Below are 21,550 nucleotides of genomic sequence, written 5' to 3'. Positions count from 1 at the left end.
ATAATTAATATGTCGTCTGTTTATTTTGGGATTTCGACAGTGGACATCAGTCTCACTGTTGACATGTTATGCTAATTACTTTTCATCGTTCAGTAAAACATGTTACTAACCGAATATTATGTATAAGTTGATATGCATATCCTGTCCTGTGTACAACAGAAGTCCACCGGTACCATGTTCAAATTAGTTATGTCCGCCCCGTAGAAAGTTTGCCAGATTAACTCTCCTCCCCCAAGAATTAAAAAAACAGAAAATAGTGGGACTGATGTCCACTCCTCAATCCCAAAATAAATAGATTACAGATATTCATTAATTGCACATTTATCTTTTTGTAAAGCATCGAGCATTCAACCTGATTATCTATAATTAGCCTAAGCTGCAAATGCTCATGGTCGAGCTCTGTCAGTGTGTTGAGGTAGTGAAACTATTCACTCTTCCTCAATTAAAATCAAAGTTTCGACCAATCAGATGGTTTATCTCTAGTTAGCGTATAGACTAAAATGTTAATCACTGAACTCGGCCATGGTATTCACCTAATAAACACCCACATCAAATTTGAACATTCTTGCTCAGAGTATTGTGTCCCAGGAAGTGTGATGAACGGACAGACGGGTGAATCCATTTAATAGTCCACTGCTTTCTTCAAAAGGCATGGACAAATGAATAAATAGACATCACTCCCCAGTCTATGTTATGTGTCCTTAAACTCATGAGAAATCACATGCGCCGATTGTTAATAGCCCTGCCAAAAGGTTTGGGATTGCGACGGTCTACATTTTCCATCCGATTTTAATGAAAAGTGGTTGGAAATCTTAATTGAGTTCGAATATAAACAAGATTCGTCAAATGTTCGACGTTATCGCAGACAAGTTACATGCGCAAAGATCTTTCACGTGGAAGTACCCGGAGTAAGCCCACGAAGTTGAGAAGATGACATATATCTCCAAGCCACATACGCTCACACCAAGGAACGAAACCACTACCACGAGCCCGAGGTCACCGGCCAGCAAGAGCGCGACACCCTCGACCATTAGGCTTGTGGACGTCTCCAGCAGGGTCCGTGAGAGGGGGAGGAGGGTAGTTGGGACACTTGTACAGGGGCCCGGAGCCTAGAGGGACCCGGGGGTATACCTAGTAATGTTTTAAAAAAATATACTGTTACTTGATCATAAAGTAGAAGAAAACCGGTGAATATGTATGGGTACCTAGTTGCATGGGTGGGATTAGAACCAGATCAACTCTCCTCCCCCAAGAATTAAAAAAAACAAAAAAACAGTATGTATGTGTACCTAGGGGCATAGGTGGGATTAGAACCGGATCCTGTCAGTCCACATTTTTTGGGGAAAAAATGTTGAATTTAAAATTATAAACTACCTGCCAGGGCTTTCACGCCGTGGGGCCCCGGTCCGTCCTCGTTCCGTTTGAAGTTCTCGTCACCATTGTTTCCATTGGTTATAATAAGGGAGATAACTATGTGACTTCACTAATAGCCCACAGCTCCCTCCCCCTTTTCTTCTTTTTACCCCCCCCCCCCAACTCCGTATTATGCATTTGGTCATTCTTTTCAGTAGTACTACTAGGCCCATTCTGCTTTGCGTACAATATTTACATTCAAAATATCAGGTCGCTCTAATTGATTTATACTAAATGCTTTAATTAGTATTAGTGCAGCTATAGACATATCGTCGGTCAAATCATGTCAGATGCAAACTATTTTCAATGCAGCCTTTGTTCGTTTACTGCAGTTGACTTCTTAGATTTCCAAAATCACAATGTTCGTCACAAAAAATGAACCGAATTTTCACATATCCTGTGATATCATGGGATGTAGATAATCCACTAAAAAATGGATAACATATAGAGTCATTTTTACAGAAAACACAAGAACGATATTTTACAAAATCAAGAAACATCTCACTAAAATGGAATATTAAATAACACTGAACATTTTGACGAGAAAGCTATAGAAAATATAGAGCATTCCAATGCAGTGTTTACCTTAGCTTTGGAAGCTAGGGACAAGTTATCAAAAGCTTCAGTAAACCGGGTACTTGATCCAACTGCAAATTTAATTAGCAACCATATTGCAAATTTGGGCAAAAGTATTGAATCCAAATTACAGAACCAAGGTATCGATACTTCATTCATGAACGAGAAACTGTATGATTCATGCTTACAGTATTTGTGCACAGACAAACGTAGACAAATAAATTACAAAAATAAAATGGTTTTATACATACAACCCGAAAAAATTGTTTTAGGAAAACGCATAACTGTTAAGGGAGATGTAACGACTATTCCGGATGTTGGCTATGTAACACCCTTTTTTGCAAACCTTCAAAAGCTCCTTGACATGCCTTAAATGGTACGTTTTTGGAAAAGTCTTTTGTGTCTTCAAATGATATGTTGGATGATATATGTGAAGGTCAGTTTTTGTCAAATGATAACTTCTGTAAACAACACCCTGGTACGCTGAAAACTGCCATAAGCACAGACGATATAGAAATTATAAATCGAAGCCGAACTGAAGTTAAAAAAACACACACAAAATATGCGTGCACTATGTTACATTGTTAAATATCCCACCCATGTACCGATCGATAATTAATTCAATTCAATTATTAGCGGTAACAAAATGTAAAGATGTTAAACGTCATAATGCGCAGCATGTATTACTCCAAGATTTCATTTCTAGTAATAACAAACTCACAACAGCAGGGGTATCAATGATAATTAATGGCGCGATAAAATTTTGTTACGTTTCATTAGTTATGGTAGCTGTCGATACACTAGTGGCTCACGAACTTGGCATATTCAATGAAGGGTATTAGAACTCTGGATGTCTTATTTGTAGAGTCTGCTGTAGGCTACATTTTGTAGTAGATATAGTAGTATTAGTAGAATCGCAATTTAATAAGCATCTATTAGGCCAAGTGCTGCAAAGAAAATACGCCAATATGAATACGACATTGCATAAATGGCCAAATGGATTGTACACGATAAATGACGGCGTTTGTGTCATCAGTTCAAAGGGTCACTGCTGCGAACTAATCGTTAAATTAGCACAAAACGCAACCAATCCAGTTCATAGTTGCATTAATATTTAATTTTCTTAGCGCCAGCTAAACTGTAATTATGTTCATGAGACTAAAACATTTACATATGTCGGTAATTTAAGTCATTTTAGCGTTAATTCTGTCCGTACAACGTAAATTGACGGAGAGGATTTTATTCATGCTGCATTATTTCTACTAAATATTTCCTCTCATTATGCAAAGATCAGTATGGCACTCTTCAAAATCACAACCGTACAAAGGCACCAAAGAAAACAAACTGGTTGTTGCTGCATCTTATGATGACCTGATTAAGAAATATGTAGTACCATGGGTCTTTTGTCAGACGTGGGAAGCGGGCCATCAAATCTGGTCACTACATCCTGATTGTCTATTACTGTCTTTGGTTGTATTTGTTTCTTATTCTCTTCTTAGGACTCGCGTTGTGTATATTTTTTTTATCTCCGCTGTTAAGGCGGTTATCTTGCCAGGTATAGCAATTCAGCAGTTCGTTTTACTTTTTATATAACAAGCACTGGTTACATAAGATACAAGCATAGATTACAATTAAGTCATTCTCTCAATCCCATTCAACCCACCAGACTAGCTGGAAGTATGCTGATAGAAATTGCTACCCCTTCTCCCTCTGGAATCTAGCGGCTGTCTGTCGAATCCCAAGAGATATGATAGTTTTCTAGCTTTGAGGTTTGGTCAAATAATTATATGACGTAATTAATTGGTTAATTAGCCCAATGAAGTCGAAAACCACCCTTACATGGACAATGGATACCACCAGGAATGTCAGACGTAATGCTTTCATTAATTTGAAGAGCAAAAATTCTATCAATCTAACTACAAGAGTAAGTTTGATTAATATCAATATTTCCCTGATATACATGTACATGTATATATATATATATATATTTTTAATGTTCTATTCTTATCAGGGGGTTGGATGGCCTGTCATTGAGTCAACTGGCGTGGTTTCGAATCCCCGGTTGTACGTGACAAGGAGTAGGGTCGCCTGTTCAACCTCGTGGGTTTTCTCCGTGTCCTCCAGTTTCCTCCCACTGCTAAAGACCCCTACGCGCAAGCGAATTATTGAAATAAAAGATTAATTAAACCATATGTTAGTCCCGAAATTACCTAGTTTGTGTCGAGTGGACGTTAACCCCCCCCCCCTCTCTCTCTCTCTCTCTCTCTCTCTCTCTCTCTCTCTTATCAATTATTTTTTCAAATAATGCCAAAAGTTGGTTTAGGGATTCTAAGCCTAAACTAGCTCTTGTTCAAATGATATGATTGCCGATTAATATTTGTTCCTGTTAATTATAGGTTTAAAGAAGTTTAGTATTGATGAAAATACACCTATTACAGTCGTGTTGGAAAACGATGGCACCCTTATTGAGGAAATACTAGCACTTACGCAAAGTTCCGAACTAATGGTTCTTCTACCTGGGGAACAATATTCATTTGCCCCTCTCGAGCAGCCTTCTGATAGCACAGAAATCCATAACACAGAAAATGAAACCGGCACAGCACCTTCGAAGGAAGGTAACTAACTCATAAAATGAATACCACTAACGTTGCACGGGTGATTATTTATATCCATATTTATATCGGCTTTTATTGGCATGCATCCAACACAATCCCCGATCTTATTAAATAATCAATTTGCAAATTCAAACTGGTAATATGAAAATTCGTGATCAGATCATTTAACTAATTTGAAATTTCATGATAATAACTTGAGTTTTCAAGACAATAACTGGAATTAAGTTGCTAGCTTATAAATTCAAGTTATTAACTTGTAAAATTAAAAGTTATACTATTGAATGATAATTAGCTTATCGTGCATGTATTTTGGTATTCGTTAATGTAACGATATATCATTAATCCCTGTTTTGGAACTTTTGTTTTCAGAGAGTTACGAACAAATATTTACTAATCGAATGCCAAATTATAGTTCAATTGTCACCGACCACAGAGATGTGATGGAGAAGATATGGAGACCACTAGTAAGCGAACAGCCTATCATTATTACAGAATGGTGTCAGGAATTGGCGAATCAGTACATTACCAGGCTATCGGGGCCCTGCATAGTCTTAGCTGTCTGTACTCATCTTATTTGAAGGTTGATTAAACTATGATTAACTAAATGTTAAATGTATGACAACATTTCGCTGTGTAGACGGGAAGGATAAATGATTTTGAAAATTTTGCTTTTTCACATCATAGGGTCTGTCACTTAGACAATGAGTTGGCTTTCTCCGGGTATTCCGGATTTCTACGTGACAAGGAGTGGGCTCTCCCTCCAATCTCGTGGGTTTTCACCGATTTCCTAACACTGCTAAAGAACCCTGCACACAAGCAAATTATTGAAATGAAAATGAACCATGTTAGTCCCGAAAAACATAGTGTGTGTCGAGTAGACGTTAAACCCCAGTTCTACCCATCTCCGGCTCCTACCGACTAAGCCACCGCGGCTCCCTTCCCTCTATTTACTATCGGTATCTATACATCTCATTCGAGTCCACGGCCCATACGAAACCATTAAAATAACCGCACCGTCATTGTCATTTGAGAATTTAACTGTCCACAAGGATGTTCTTTTTATATTAATAGATTTCCTTTTGACTTGTTGTAGATACTGTATCAGATGTTCCTGCTCTTTGCTTTGGCGTCACCAAAGTCGAACGGGTGGCTGAAAGGATGAAAAAATTACTTATAGTAGCCGAATTAATAATGGGAAAGGACGGTAATGTATGTATTATTAATGTTTACAGATATCGACATGATTGAAATATTTAGACGAGCAAATTAATTTGGTAATCCGCATCCAATAGTATTAATAAACTTCTAAATCACAGGATCTGTATCTGAATACTGGTATTAAAAATAGTTGACAACATAGAGTTTAGGTTCACTGAATATTTCTTTTTCTTACTGATTTGATGACACCTTGTTTTCGTTTGAAGTATTATTAACAGTAATATTTCGAATATATTTTTCAGAGAGAGATAGCTAGACGGAAAGTCAATAAAGGAATCAATAGTAGAAGTAATAGATGTAAGTTTATTCTATTTTTGATGTTTTTTTGACATAATTATTTTCACCTACAGTACGTGTATTTGAAGTTACTGCTTGTATAGTACTGCGGGTCGGAGATTGTCATTTTACATGTAGTGCGGTGGACACGTCATACAATAGAAATGGAGAATGGAATGAATTGGGGTTTGGGAGGGAATTAATTTTGTCATATGACAAATCATTGAGATCCAAACGCTTTCGTGGTTGCTGGATTATTCCAAGGATTCTTTGCCTTTTCGAACTAAAGTTCGAGGACAGCTTACCTTCACATAGGTAGAAATTCCCGCCAGTTAGAAATGAGATAAAACGAAATGGTGAGGGGGGGGGGGCGTAGATAATAGACCTTGAGGGCCCAGAGCACTGCCGGCCCAGTCAATATTAAAAGTAGAAAATATAACTTTTCAAACAGAAACTAGTTTATTCAAGAACACCACTGTGATGTGAGCTTAAAACATTGGTTCTCAGTTTTTAAACTTTATTATATTTTTGTATAGTGGGGACTCCTCTGGTAGTGGGGTGGGGATCGTGGTCATTGGCTCCATTTTCCTCCAACCCATCTAAATATAATTCCGGTTTTGAGAATAACTGATCCGCATAAAACCTCCACAATTTATTATGCAAGTCAATTACTGATAACTAAGCTGCGATTCTACTAGTTCCTTTAAAAACTGTCTCAGTTCGGACGATGTACGTTTCAACAATAATTAATACTCTTGTATCCTACAAGAAAATCATTGTTGAAACGTACCTCATGTCAGAGCGCCATTGTCCACTTAGCGCGACAGCATGCAGTATGTTTTTATTTAAAGGCTTACTTTTTTTCAAATTTCAGGATTATGACACCTCAGATGTTCAGGGGTCAATTTCAACAAAAGCTGGAGAACCTCTTTATTTAAAAGTACTTGGAACTGAAAATTCAATATGTGGAATATTTATTTGCGACGACAGTTGCAAAATAAATTGTATTGTGAAGGGGGGTGTTTTGGGGAGTCATTATTGAAATTACTGTTTTCGTATTATATATTTGATATAAATTACCCCCAAAATTATTCGCCAATATTGGGTATATTACATGAAGTAATTATGGAAGAGCCCACTCAAATATCAACAAACCAAAAATCTAAATTTCTTCAAAAAAAAAATAATGAAACAATGGCAGAACGTAAATAAAAACCTTCAAATTCATATGTTTATTTTTCTTTTTTTTGCCCAGTTGTAAGATGAAAATTATTTTTCTTTCGTTCATTGTACTTCTGTAGCAGCTAATCAAGTACAATGAAACTGAACACTTTGTGAACATTATGTGTTCTGTGATGAACGTCAGACGTATAAATCTGTACACTCTTCCTGTTGAACGCGTTCAAAATCGGTTTCATTTCAGCGTTCTGTATAGGCGTCCATAGGCGTCCGCGTGTTTAGAGTGTACCCCATCCGATAACCTCTCCGCCCCGCCCAATTTACAATAGATACCTTTAGGGATGTACCCCGGTTGGTGAGTTGGGTAGGCTCTTAGAGGGTTATACCCACATTTGCGAACGTCGTCAGCACCAAATGGCCTTTATGTCTTTGATCTTTTGTGTGATTAATTATTTTCAAACACGACCTTTAAATCTAGGAAAAGCGAAGTCAGCTGTTTGGGTTGACTATAAAAACTAGATTATATTATCCTAGCTAACTATAAATCGAAGACCAAGTAGCGTATGGGCGTGCGGAGACACTGGGTCCATTAACTTACCTACCCTACCTTGTGACATCCCCTCCCATTGTCTATATACGCAGAGAGAGAGAGAGAGAGAGAGAAATGGGGTTTAACGTCCACTCGACACAAACTAGGTCATTTCGGGACTAACATATGGTTTAATTTTATTTCAATAATTCGCTTGCGCGTAGGGGTCTTTAGCAGTGGGAGGAAACCGGAGGACCCGGAGAAAAACCACGAGGTTGGACATGCGACCCTACTCCTTGTCACGTACAACCGGGGATTCGAAACCACGCCAGTCGACTCAATGACAGACTTTATGATACAGCGCGCGCACGCTAACCATTCAGCCATCCAACCCTCCTATATACGCAGACCGTACCAGCTATAAAAAAAAGATCGCAGCCGGAACTAAAGTCGTGGGTTAGCGCACACCAACGATTCTTGCTCTTCAATGCGAAATCAAAATAATGCAAGCCCTTGATTGATAAAGTAATATCCCAAATCCTCATAATTAAAGAAATATGAACACAACACAATTTATATGGAAAACAATCACTGATTTGTAAATACATAGCATGACGTGTATAAACGAGTGATTGTTTTCTTTTCTGAAAATTGTATTTTTTATTTTATTGTGCTCAATCGCTAAATGGCACTAAAGGATTATATCCTTTCATTTCGTCTTCTAAGTTTTCTGCGCGAGTTTAAGTGTTTGCTGTAAACTATTGCATTGTAACCATGAATTACATTAATAGATTTATTATTTTAGTTAATATATTACACAAAATATACAAATATTTACATTAATATCCGAATATATCATTTAATAACTGATGGAAACTCATTTTATTAGCCGCATAAGATATATCCATATGTTGTCAATATACCTACAGTAAATGTCAGTCGTGTTTTACAATAATTCTTTACCCCGTCATTTGCATTTAAACATTGTCATGGGGGGGGGGGGGCAGCTGAGGTTTACATACCAAATATGATTCAAAACTCAATTCATGTTTTGTTGTTGGTCTGATCTGAAGTTATAACCATAACACTTGGGTGTCCATTACTACTAACAATAATACATAAAAGATATAAATTTGTTATTTGTCAATAGCCACTGTTCTTTCTTTCATTTCACTTGTCGATAGATCTACGCCTTGGTCCAAACAAGAACTGTCTTCCGTTTCCTCTTCGTCTACATCAGAATCGACGTCAGAGATATCTTCCGTCACATTGATATCTTCATCGGATTGCGTCATATCCGCCACTTTGTCATCATCTTCGGTCGCACTATTTTCATCACCCTTTTCCTTTTGTTGTTGCGCATGTCTCCACTTCATACGCCGGTTTTGAAACCATACTTTCACCTGAAATGTAAAACAAAATATGATGAATTAAAATTAGTCTACTGCAAAGAATCGGATTCCCTACAGTTATCGAATTGCATAGTATAAACCCCAGCCTTACAGTGAAATTTCTCATTTTCTTCCGCAACAGGGATGGTCCGAGGAACCTCTGAGTATGGTTAGCTCGGGGCCCCCTAATGTGGGTTTTTTGTTGGGGGGGGGGGGCTTTTTATACTCCCAATTGGAAATGTGGTCGTATATTGTCATCGGTCCAGCGTCCACAACTGATTCAGTTTTACATAATGTTTATGGCCATGAAGCGAAGTCGCCTATTGATTTTCAACGATTTCCGATAATGACTGCCAGTGTTATGACCCTTGATCACTTAGCTGTTGTGGGCGTATGTTTATCTTTATCTCTAGTCTTGAATTTACAGGATATACTCTAGAAATCATCATTTACAGTCAGTTTTTCAAAATATTTCACCCCTTGGGATGGACAAACACCCTTTCCCCCAGTCTGTCCCTGTTCGGCAAGTAAATTTATCAAGATTCGAGAACTATGCAAATTTGCCATGTGCACCGCACCGCTAACGTCAAGATACAGTTATTTTCGTCTTTCCACCCTTTTAAGTGTCAGTTGTCGATTGTGTCATCTTTTTTGATTAATTATGGCCTTTAAACAAAACAAACAAAGAAATGCTTATAAAGAGGAAATGGATAAAATCATTGATGGATGAGAAATGGGTAATAATGATAAAATTGTGATAATTTCTTTATATACAATATATTTATTTCATAAACGAAGAAGATTTGTGTTAATAAACTTAAAGGGAAATCTTAGAATAAATAAATTCCATGTTGTGATTTATATATTTAGGATTAAATGTGTTATAAACGGAGTGATATGATAAATACACTGGCATCCCACCCAGGTGGTCCGTTTAAAAGTTATCTCTATAGTCCCAGTGGCAAATACTTGAGTAAATAGCTATTATACGAAACCAACCTTATCAAACCTAATGAATTTTTGTTCTTTGCTTTTTATTACAACTAATCGTTTCTCAATGTCAACATAATATACTTAATTTTGATAAATTCGGCTTTGTTTGACCTTTACCCGTGACCTTCGTCCGTATCGCGCGTGATAAATTATGAGGTACCATTGCGCAAGGGGTTCATTGCGGCGAATCACTCAATTAACCTGACAGCAAGTGCTAGATGTAAGAAGTTCCATTTGGTGCGCGCATTCCTGCCATTAGAAAATGGTGGGTGGCTGCTATCTCAGAATTTTTACAGGGATTGTACGGAAAACGAATGTCGCCTCCTGCAACTTTAAACAGTTTTTTTTTATAATTGATGTAATGTTAAAGATCAAAGTAGTACCAAGGTTGTGAATAATCGAGCGTAAGAAGTTTCATATTTGAGCAGAGTGAAAATTGGCTGAAAGGCTAAATTGAATCCGGAATCGCTTTTTTACAACATATCAAATATGGTAGACTGTAAAACGTCATGGTATTATTCCCCTTAGTGTTACAAGAGCGTCACGGGCCTCGATAATGGCCTTTTTATCCAATAAATAATACAAAATGATTTGGCGGTGCATTGTTTCCGTAATCTAAACATGTTAACGCAACAGGGTGCGATGTGATAATAAAAGACGGGAACTAGATGACAACACAGATTGGCATCTGTTCTTGACGACCTTTCCACAAGAACTAATAAATATGGCACTCTACTAGACACCTCAATTTTAACCTTCTCCTGTCGTCAAGTTTAATTTAAACTGATTATTTCCTTCTTCAGATTGTTTTGTTTTATGTTATGGCAGATTCTTCGTGAAGTAATAAAACTCGGGATATCCGATTATTGTAATGAGGTGGAATTTCAACCATTTTTAAACATCAACTTGTATAAAATATGTTCCCCTCGTGGATGTTTTGAAGTGTTGACAGCTTGGTAAAAAGAATTATTACAATAATCACTTAGAAGAATCGAAAATATCTTAGAGATCTTTTGCAGCATTTTATTTGGAAATAACGTCATATTTTCTAAGATCTATATTATAGATTTTGCAGGTTTATTTTGTTAATTTGACACTAAAAAAAATGTCGCCTTACTCGTTGTATAGGCCTAAGCGAGTCTGACAAAGACAATGACACGTCGAAGTCTTGAAACTTGAAGGAATAAATAATGAAACACGAAGTGCCCCACAAACATCATCAGATTACATTCTTTCAGGGACTCCGGCAAATTTAGTTTTACCAATCCTCATATTGCATTCTGACAGGGAGAACGGCAAATTTAGTTTAACCAATCATAACATTGCATTCTGACAGGGAGAACGGCAAATTTAGTTTAACCAATCATAACATTGCATTCTGACAGGGAGAACGGCAAATTTAGTTTAACCAATCATAACATTGCATTCTGACAGGGAGAACGGCAAATTTAGTTTTACCAATCATAACATTGCATTCTGATTGGAACAACTGCAAATTAAGTTTTACCAATCAACAGGGTCAGATTAAGGGAGATGCTGAATGGGCTGCAGCGAGGGGCCCAAATAATAAAGATGGTGCTGACTGGGCTACAGCCAGGAACCCCCAAATTAAACCCAAAAAACATTTTGTACCATTAAATATGTCACGTGTTCTGGTAGATTTTAGGGTGGGGGGGTGGATATGCGCCGGAGTGTGTCCCTTTATCAATGTTGATGCACGGGCCCCCGTGAAATTTTCAGCCAGGGGCCCCCTGCAAATACATTTGTACCTATTATCACATTGCATTCAGTATTACCAACCTGAGCATCTGTTAATCCCAACATGGCAGCTAGCTGTCGTCTGTCAGGTTTTGTTACGTATTTCTGAACCTCAAATCGTTTTTCAAGACCCTTTCTTTGTAAATTTGAGAAGACTGCGCGAGACCAACTTCTCTTTCTCTTAGGTTGGTTTGGACTATGTGTCTCTGTACTGAGTATGGAATAAGGACCTGAAATTACAGGAATAATAAGAAATTCACGCATGACTTATGCTAGAATAAAAGTATGAAATAGAACAATGTTAAATACCAACCCAATGAAAGTCATTGTCCTCGCTACAAAACGACAATAATCGTTCAAATTCGGAGCGAGTTTTTATTAATTGTCTTTCTTTGTTTACGTTATTAATGTAACCAATGTAAAACCCTCTTGATCGTTAACCAGATTCTGTAAAGCTATCGGGACAAAAGCTCGGGCAATAACTATCAGAAATGATTAAAAGTGGATAGGCACCTTTGTCTCATTATTATTATACACACGTATGTAAATTTCAAATATATTCAGATATTTTTTTGTCTTCACAATATAGTATTTTACAAGCTGCGACAAACTGATCTTGGACAATAAAAGTCTTATTAAAATCGAAACGGTGACCATGGACAATAATATTAAACAATCGTTTAAAGTAGCTAAGTCTCTAACTCAATATCATTCAAAATCTTCGACATTGAAAACACGAATTATTTGTCAATTTAAATCAACATTGATGGTGAAAAGATGGGCTTCTGATATCCATTAATTAAGACAAAATAAACATTTTAGCGTTGGTACATTTTTAACAAGGGACTCGTAGAAAGAGGCTAGATATATTCCACAAGTCATTGTCAAACGGTGACGACATATTCTTATCTGGAGAGCATGCGCAATAAATACTATCGGTATAGAGTGGAATAACCAGACGCTAGAGATTGCCTTTCGATTGAGATTTCTGGCGTATTTCGCCAAACATAACTGATTAGAAATTGCAGTAAAAACAGAAACGATTGAATGTAAATCAGTTTATATATATTTACGTTACATTATTATATGCATTGCGACCTATTTGTGTCAATTTCTAGATCCAAAATATTAGCGATTTAGCTCCTTTAAACACTGTAAACGGTGCGTATAATTTTCAAATATTTGGATGATAGTAATGCGACCTCCAGACCCATGGAGCTCGATATTATATTATGACCACGCGGGAGTGAGAAATTGGGTTTAGCGTCCATTCGAGACACAAACTAGGTCATTTCAGGACTTAATGGTTCAATTTTATTTCATTAATTGGCTTGCGCGTAGGGGTCTTTAGCAGTGGGAGGAACCCGGAGGACTCGGATAAAACCCACAAGGTTGGACAGGCGACCCTACTCCTTGTCACGTACAACCACGCCAGTTGACTCAATGGCAGATCTTATGATACAACGCGCAAGCGCTAACCATTCGGCCATTCAACTGCCGTATGAGTATGACCACGCGACAAGAATTCAATGTTCCTACTTTTTTTCCACAAATAAGCCAGTCTTATCATTCAAGTATTTTTTTTATTTTTTATTTTTTGGTAAATTTTAATTATCGAAAAGCACTGATGTATTTTTTTAAAAGTATAGTCAGTAACTAATATAAAAAGATGCTGATTGACGACGTGTAATAGGTTAAGGCTTCTATTAGCCTATGCCGTCCACTCAGGAGGGAATAACTCGCAGCTATCATTGACACTCACATTTAGCACGTGAGAGCTAATGATTTGAACGTGGTATACTATACATATTATCCCCCTGTGGATTTATCTACTCAACACTTTAATTTAATTACTTACTTACAGATAAATCCCATAACACTATCCTAAGATTAGGACTGGAGTCCTATAAAGTAGATATCAGGTTTCTAGCTTTAGTATTATCATGTGTTACCGTCAGAGATTTCTCTATTTAAATCAATATTGAAATTTGTTTTATTTTATTTTATTCAGGAAATATTATGTGGAAGCATTGAAATGTTTTGGACACTTTTCATGTAGTGTCTGACTATATAAATTAGACTATGGTGTCGTGTAATTTTGATAATGTCCTCGGTTTTGTCATAGTATATCTGTTTTTCATTTTTATCTCACATAGATGAACTTGAGACTTTTGCTCTGCAATAAAGTTTCTTTACAATTCGAGTACCCCCAGAATTATTTTATTTAAAGAATGGGTATCGTACACGATGGTTAAGGGCTCTTAATTGGGTAAATAGAAGGGAATTGAAGCTTTAAAAATGTCCTACCCCCACGTTCCTACAAAATGACTTTTGTACACGAAACGTAGGTGTGGGTATAATATACCACATTTGCTTGTTTTCATATTTAATTTACATTTTGAGTTATAATACAGGTGTAATTGTTGACCCAATCTAATGACTTTAAGTACATACTGTCATTGTGTTGTATAGTAAATGTTATTAAATTTGTTGGTAACGTAATTAAACTCTGCGATTAACATTCACCAGTCGAAGCTGTATGCCAGTGTGAGGATACATACTATAAATGTCTCATTGTGTATCAATCAAGTATAAAAATTAGAGTAATTACATGCTGTATATAATTCTATTAACTAATCTACCCAGTTGATATAATATATAAATCAAGATACTTCTTACATTTTGTAAATAAATCTCTTTATTTTTCTCTCTTTTACAGACAAGATGGGCTAATTATTACCATAGAGGCGGGAATAATTGCCGAGAAATGGTGAAGACGACATCGTAAATATTCATTTAATGAAGTAAGAAACTGGCGGGGGTGAGTTGTGTTAAATTGCGGTAGGTATTATGTCGGCGTTCTTTGATGTATTTGCAACTGTGCGTTATTTTGTATATACTATAAGTAAGTTAAGATACATGTCTATATCTTTATAGAATAGGAAATACGTGCAGTCGGTAATGCACGAACTGTGTGTTTATTACCGCGCCTTTTTTAATTATACAACTTTCAGTTTACGATTATCGTCTTCGTTTGTCAGGATAAGCAACAGATCTTGAGAAATATTTAAAGATGCATTATGTAAGAGCTAAATTTTTCTAATGCAGATCCGTCGTTTGGCCTCAAATGTTATTGTTATATAGATAATTAATTAGACATTTATTCACATACTAAGCCCATAATCAACGCTCTAGAACATCGGATGCTTTTGATTTTAACGGAATTAAACTCGATTGCTAGTAATGATTTAATTTAAAAAATGAATAATCGAGTATTTGTTTATTATCGTAACAACGGTAGCAATGACAATCGAGACTACAGTGTTTTTCTAACGACCATAAGTCCGTACAGACTAAAGTAATTGGACTGAAAGTTTCAACATACTCCCTTTTCATTATCTATTGTTTAACTATTATAGCGAGAGCTGTCAGCTTTTTTTTATCTAAATCTTACATAATGCATCTTTAAAGTCGCTGATCATCTTTTGCATTTTTTGGACAATACTTAATTTTCACATTTAAATCCACGCTTAAATATTCAATGTTTTTTGTCTTTTTTTTTTAAACAATAGTTCAGAAAAATATCAACAGTAAAAAAATCACTCGGCTTGGATTGGATAGGATTAAAAATAGGCCCATCAAAAGATTTCAGCGAAAATTGACAGTTTGAAATAACGCATAGGATATAAAGCTTTCTACCGCCCTCAACACTATAACGATTTTTTTTTTTTCTGTTACCATATCATCAGATTGCAAAGGCTGAATAATATCTTTTGCATAACATTATTATTTCGTAAAGACATTTGCCCCGTCGTAACTTTAAAAAACCGAGGTCCCGAGTACATCTTAGCGGGTACGTAAAACAACCATTGGCAGTTGGAATTCAATTTCCCCCAAGCACACTGTATGGACGTTAAACCCCATCCCATTCATACATTCATTGAGTGGTAGTTCTGTTCGACGAAAATGATTGTTGTGGTTTTTACACCCAAATAGATGAATATGATTGTACATGTAAATAAAACTGAATTTAAACTTCATAAGTCAACTTTGATACGAAACATATAGAAATATTTATATACTAAAAGTGATATTATTCTTATCTTTATAATGATCTAAAGTAAATTATATTTTTATTATGTCAATATTTTACATGTGAATTATTTTTTTATTATCTAAATAACGTTTGACAGATATAACACATATCCGGAAGGGGAATATTTTTTAAAGGTAGAGATTGTGAAGAAAATTTGTATCTATCATCACTTGGCTAAAGGTCTCTGGCGAAGAAAGGTCTCGGAAATCCAAAGATATAACAACCTCTGGGTACTGCTTTATTCATTCACACCGCATTTTGTCAGTATTCGAGCTATATTTGTTTACGTTAGAGGGGGGGGGGGGATTCGATAAAAGTCTATAAGCCACATCGATAAATTGTCTTGTTATATGTGGGTGGGAGTTGGGGCGATGCTAACGAATATATATATTTTACAGCGTCTTTTAATTGGACGTATATTGTCGTAACCGCATTCGGTTCACAATTTCTAGTCAATACTTCTTTTCGGATCATTTTACTCTATTTAAACTTGCAGGGATGCTTCATTTGGTTATAATGAAAAAAAACCCATTTCGAAATTATATCCTTATGAAATCATATTTTGGCTTTAAAAGCTTGACAGACAAAAATTTCAATTTTAATTAGAAAACTTTGTATATAGGCTTATTCATTTGGGCCTAACGATGTACCCTATTAAAATTCGGAGATTATTTTTTCGAGCTCAAATCTAGTTATCCTCCTGTTAAATTCAACTTTAATAAATCTGTATTACAAAACATAGTTCTCGGCCCGAAATTTTAAGATCATTTATTGGGCCATAAGGCAAAACCCTATGAAATTTCGAACTCTGTTCGCTATCTTTCCATACACATTTATTTACCTTTAAAACTTGGAATAGATTTTGTTGTGAATTTTTTATGAAAGCTTTGTCTGTGCGATGCAATGATTTCAAGGCTTGCATGGAAGATGTTGGTGGGCGTATTATGAGGGCCAAGTCTATGAGACAGATAAGGGTATGACGAGCAGAAGATATTCAACCTTTTATTGCATATACCATTCAGTGACGAGTGACTAGACATTGAAGTTAGTATTTATTGAAGTTGTTTTATATAGGAAAACTAAATATATTAATATTATTCTTTGTAAAATGACAAGATATAATAAACTAATTTCTACTACATTTGTATAACTACTTTGTTTCTTGGAATTTATTTACGTTAATAATGGAGGGGGGGGGGCGAATGGTTAGCACGCGCGCGCTGTATCCTAAGGCCTGTCATTGAGTCAACTGGCGTGGGTTCGAATCCCCGGTTGTACGTGGCAAGAAGTAGAGTCGCCTGTCCAACCTCGTGGGTTTTCTCCGGGTCCGCCGGTTTCCTCCCACTGCTGAAGACCCCTACGCGCAAGCAAATTATTCAAAAATAAAATTAAACCCATATTTTAGTCCCGAAATGACCTAGTTTGTGTCGAGTGGACGTTAAACCCCATCTCTCTCTCTCGCTCTCTCTCTCTCTCTCTCTCTCTCTACCTCTCTCTCACGTTAATAATGCCATAGATCCATATTCACCTGCTCTTGTTTTATCTAAAGTCAATAATCAGATTGGAAATAAATACATTACACGTAATAACTACATGTAAATGTAGATCTTTTATTTCTTATACAAACTACCAGGAAGCGTCAAAAATGAGAAATTCGAAATCGACAGTTGACGTATTACTTTAGTTAAATTTGGAGAAGTGTATACGGACCAAAGTGTAAAAAAACAATTGACGTAGTTTCCCTAATGTCAATGGTGCAGGGTGCGATTGGGGGTCTGGGAAGGAACAGTGTCTAGTCGTTTGGATGGGACGCAAATACCGGGGTCCCGTACCTACACCTCGGCGTGCACGTAAACGAGTCTTGACAGTTGGAATTCATTATTGCTGTCGGGGCAAAATTTCCCTCATAGCACAGTGTGGTGATAAGTAGGACGTTAAACCCCATTTCATTCAAAACAACTAATTGGATATTTAAAGGCAGTTGCCTAGAAGAGTTCTATAATTTTTTTAAACTTACCTGGCAGTAAATCAGCACCGTTGTTATAATGATAAATAGCTGGATGAATAGAATGGACGGAAGATAGAGAGGAATAAAGGTGACTCAATGATGAACATTCTGACGTTGTGCACGGACAGTTTGGCGTCATACGAGAAAATCTTCTGCTATGGTTAGAACTAAAGACTTTTGGGGTGATATCTGAAATTTAAAAAGAAATAAACATAAAACATTGATATTTTTTTTTTATCGGAATAAAGATATTTATAAAGCTGAAATGGGTATAGTTTATATAATATTTAGGAGTTTCAAATTGAACAAAAAATAGTGAAAAGAGAGTCTGTAGTATGACTATTTTCTCATTTACATGTATAAAATAATTCAGTCTTCAGTGACGAACATTTGTATTAAAAAATAATGCAGGACACTTCCTTAAATACTAACAGATTCCAGATTACAAATAAATTAGAATATTATGAACAAGCGGTGTATATGACTTTTATTTTTAATACTGATTCGATCAAATAATTGATAGTTTTAAGTACTTGTTTTGTTGTGATTTCAAGAAATATCCATTCTCGTTGACAGTAAAGGAATGACATTAAAGAATGTTTCTTATTTCAAACATCAAAAGGTGTCGACTATCAATTATAATTTTGTTTCAATGAAAGTATTAAGAATAGTTATGTCACAACATAAATAGGGAATGATATTATAAGAATTATGTTTATTAAGTAGCTAAAGTTTTTTGTACTTATTAAACCACGTGCTGACACGTGTCTCCGGAAATATTTGTCAAGTTGAAAAATGCCAGATAAGAAAATAATTTTATACTCGTCTGAACCCTAAAAAACTGTCCATTTCATTCTTTTGTAATTGCATTTTCGATTTAAAATTTGTAATCAGAAACGGTATTTCTGTTAAAGATGATTTTAGTAAATTTGTAGTAAGGCCTGATTTTGCTGTGCAAAATGTATATTTAATATTAGTTAAAAGAACAAAAAATGTTTAAGCATTAATTTAGCTTAAATTTTGTATGCTTTTATTTGGGTTTAAAATAATTTCCTTAAAAATAATAGCGAATAATTTTCCAATTTCTGAAATTAATATTTTTTTATGAATATTTTAATATGTTCAATTGTTATAGGAGACATTGAATTACAAACCATGTTTTTTTTCTAATCCTTTGTGAGAAAATACTAATGTGTTAATTATAATTTATATAGCACGATAATATTATTCTTTAGTATTAAACTTGAATTTATAGAATATGGAATTATGGATGGGGGAGCAGAGATAATATTTTGTATTCGACTTTGAAGTATTATTTAAATTAGTTAAGTATTCGACTTTCTGATTTGTAAGTATTATTTAAAATAAGGAAATTGCTGTTCAAAGTGTTTATTTCAAATAGTTTTAAAGGCAGATATTATTATCACTATTATAGAATTTGTGTTCCCTGGCCGTCGGAATAGTTCAGCTTGCTTCACATACGATTATCGATATTAAATATTTAATCAAAATATTAAATATTGAGAATATTTTATTCATTATATTCTAAATAATTATAGATCAAAATATTAAATATTGAGAATATTTTAATCGTTATATTCTAAATGATTATACGATAAACACATACAAATACAGTACTTACTACTTGTGTGTGTGCGCGCATAATTATGGTAATTATGATATAATATAACTGTTAATTCTGTTTGTATATTTTTATTACACATCTAACATACCTATCAATCATTTCTGTATAAATCAAACAGTCTAAAATTACTTAAATAATTTAAATAATAAACGATCTCGGTGATTTCGACCCGAGGTTATCAAAATTACACACATTTAATTAAAAATTGCTGAAAATGTTTGTTTGGGTTTTTTTTTTTCGAGCACATCCAATGTATTTGTACTTTCTGAATGATATTAAACATCACGTCTAATAAAAGTTGAAAAGGAAAATGAATATTGTTCAGATGAAGAGGACAAATTTAAATACATTCTGAGAATGTCATAAAATTCGTGGAAATGGAACAAATATTAATGAAACAGTTATCACTTTAAAACAACCTACCCTTTTCATTTTTTTCTTTTCCAAAATCTTCTGATAAAATTCGGTTTATTCCAAATTTTAATTGTTTACTGTTTGTGGTCGATTCGTCTGTTTTCTGTGATCCACGTGACGTGTACACATCCATATCTGTAGCACATAGAGCCCGGAGTGGAGCTAGTCCTGAAGGGGGTGGGGATCGACTGTGGTTCACATTCCTTGGGTTGTACACAGCGGAATATCCCGAGTGTCCGTTTCTTTGTAAAAGTTCCGTAACTTCGACCGACTGCCCTTTTTTAAACACCACCATGTCGGTATGTGAATTGGAAACTTGAGGCCAGTAGGGTAGGGAAGGATGAATGGGTATACACCCCACACAACCACTTAAATACATCACAAAATATAATTCTAATTCACTCTTAAAATCCACGTGTTCGGATAAGTCGGGGAATAAACGTCCTTTGAATTTCTCCAACAGTCCGGAATTTTAAACGATCACAGGTTTAAAATACATTTTCATTTGACAACTTCATTCTAATGTCCGAATTATCAAAATCTTTCTAAAACTTAATCCGGAATTATTTTTTTCTTCAAACTGCCGTATCCACATGAAGGTCAGCACGTGCTATGAAAGTATCATAGCATTTACAAGAAGTTGGATAAAACTGCTAAATATTTTAACCAATTCTTATACACACGTGTAACATCATAATGTGATATATTGGATGCGTCCAGATTTCTTCAGGGGTGGTAAGTGGCTTCGGAATTGTCGAAGTGTCAGATTTTTATTTGGTTCAAATTTCGACGTTATATATTTATTAAAATACACATTCATTGTAACTTTGCAAAATAATTGTTCATTTCTAAAGACTGTTACAGTCACTAACAATTTTATTTCGAAACCTAAACCCCCCATTTCTTGAAATAGTTTAATGGTCGACCCCACAAGATTTAACACAAATTGTTATGATAATGAGACGCTGTGATTGGTCGAGAAAGTGCCGTTAGAGAGTTTTATGAAAGAAAAACCTATCAATTCACATGTAATTATCACGTTATCATGACGAGATTTCACGAGAGGTAGCGGTCATCTTTCGGTGCTCTCTACCAGGTCTGACATCTTCAGGTGCTCTGACATCTTAGTTTGTATATATTAAACGTCAAGCTAGATTTATCAAGTACCAAAACTCCAGATATCACGGTGTCTTTTTTCCTGTTTGAAATAAACAATGCGGTGAAAATTAACTGTTTTAAGATAGGAAATCCTACAATATTATCTTTAAACAAATTTGTAAAACGAGTTCGTGAAAGAAGTAGATATTTTATTCGGGTTTCTTGTAAGTTAACTGTTTATATTACTCTATAGATTTTTGCGTCTTTTATATTTTGTACCGCGTCGTACTTTTGTTTAGGAATTGTCGGCGATATCACTTTGGTGGAAGCGGATGTTACAT

The 21,550-nt window shown here is 35.4% G+C and overlaps 2 protein-coding genes across 2 annotated transcripts in view; one reads left to right on the top strand and one right to left on the bottom strand.

The window, feature by feature from the left end:
- LOC126820488 (YLP motif-containing protein 1) overlaps positions 1 to 17,170 on the top strand; it is a 75,283-nt gene extending 58,113 nt beyond the window's left edge. The window contains exon 21 of the mRNA XM_050548496.2: positions 14,668 to 17,170. The gene's annotated coding sequence lies outside the window, so the exon portion shown is untranslated. The remainder of the gene's footprint in view (positions 1 to 14,667) is intronic.
- Positions 8,700 to 20,732, bottom strand: LOC126820510 (H2.0-like homeobox protein). Its single transcript, XM_050548543.2, has 4 exons — positions 20,121 to 20,732; positions 18,062 to 18,241; positions 11,991 to 12,178; positions 8,700 to 9,209 (listed from the first exon to the last, which is right to left on the bottom strand). Exons 1-4 carry the CDS (start codon positions 20,488 to 20,490, stop codon positions 8,943 to 8,945), a joined length of 1,005 nt encoding a protein of 334 aa, XP_050404500.2. The 5' UTR covers positions 20,491 to 20,732; the 3' UTR covers positions 8,700 to 8,942.
- Between the last annotated feature and the right edge of the window lie 818 nt (positions 20,733 to 21,550).

This window comes from Patella vulgata, chromosome 5, assembly GCF_932274485.2.
Source record: "Patella vulgata chromosome 5, xgPatVulg1.2, whole genome shotgun sequence".
NCBI lineage: Eukaryota > Metazoa > Mollusca > Gastropoda > Patellidae > Patella > Patella vulgata.
This window is presented reverse-complemented; position numbering and strand designations above follow the sequence as displayed.

Bases quoted from the DNA above. Each gene is read 5' to 3' on its own strand.
- LOC126820510 (XM_050548543.2), bottom strand. From the start codon at position 20,490: ATGTATTTAAGTGGTTGTGTGGGGTGTATACCCATTCATCCTTCCCTA. The intron at 18,242-20,120 runs GTAGGTTGTTTT...TTTAAATTTCAG, and splicing joins AAAAGAAAAAAATGAAAAGG to ATATCACCCCAAAAGTCTTT. The intron at 12,179-18,061 runs GTAAGTTTAAAA...CTGTAATTTCAG, and splicing joins CGGTGCTGATTTACTGCCAG to GTCCTTATTCCATACTCAGT.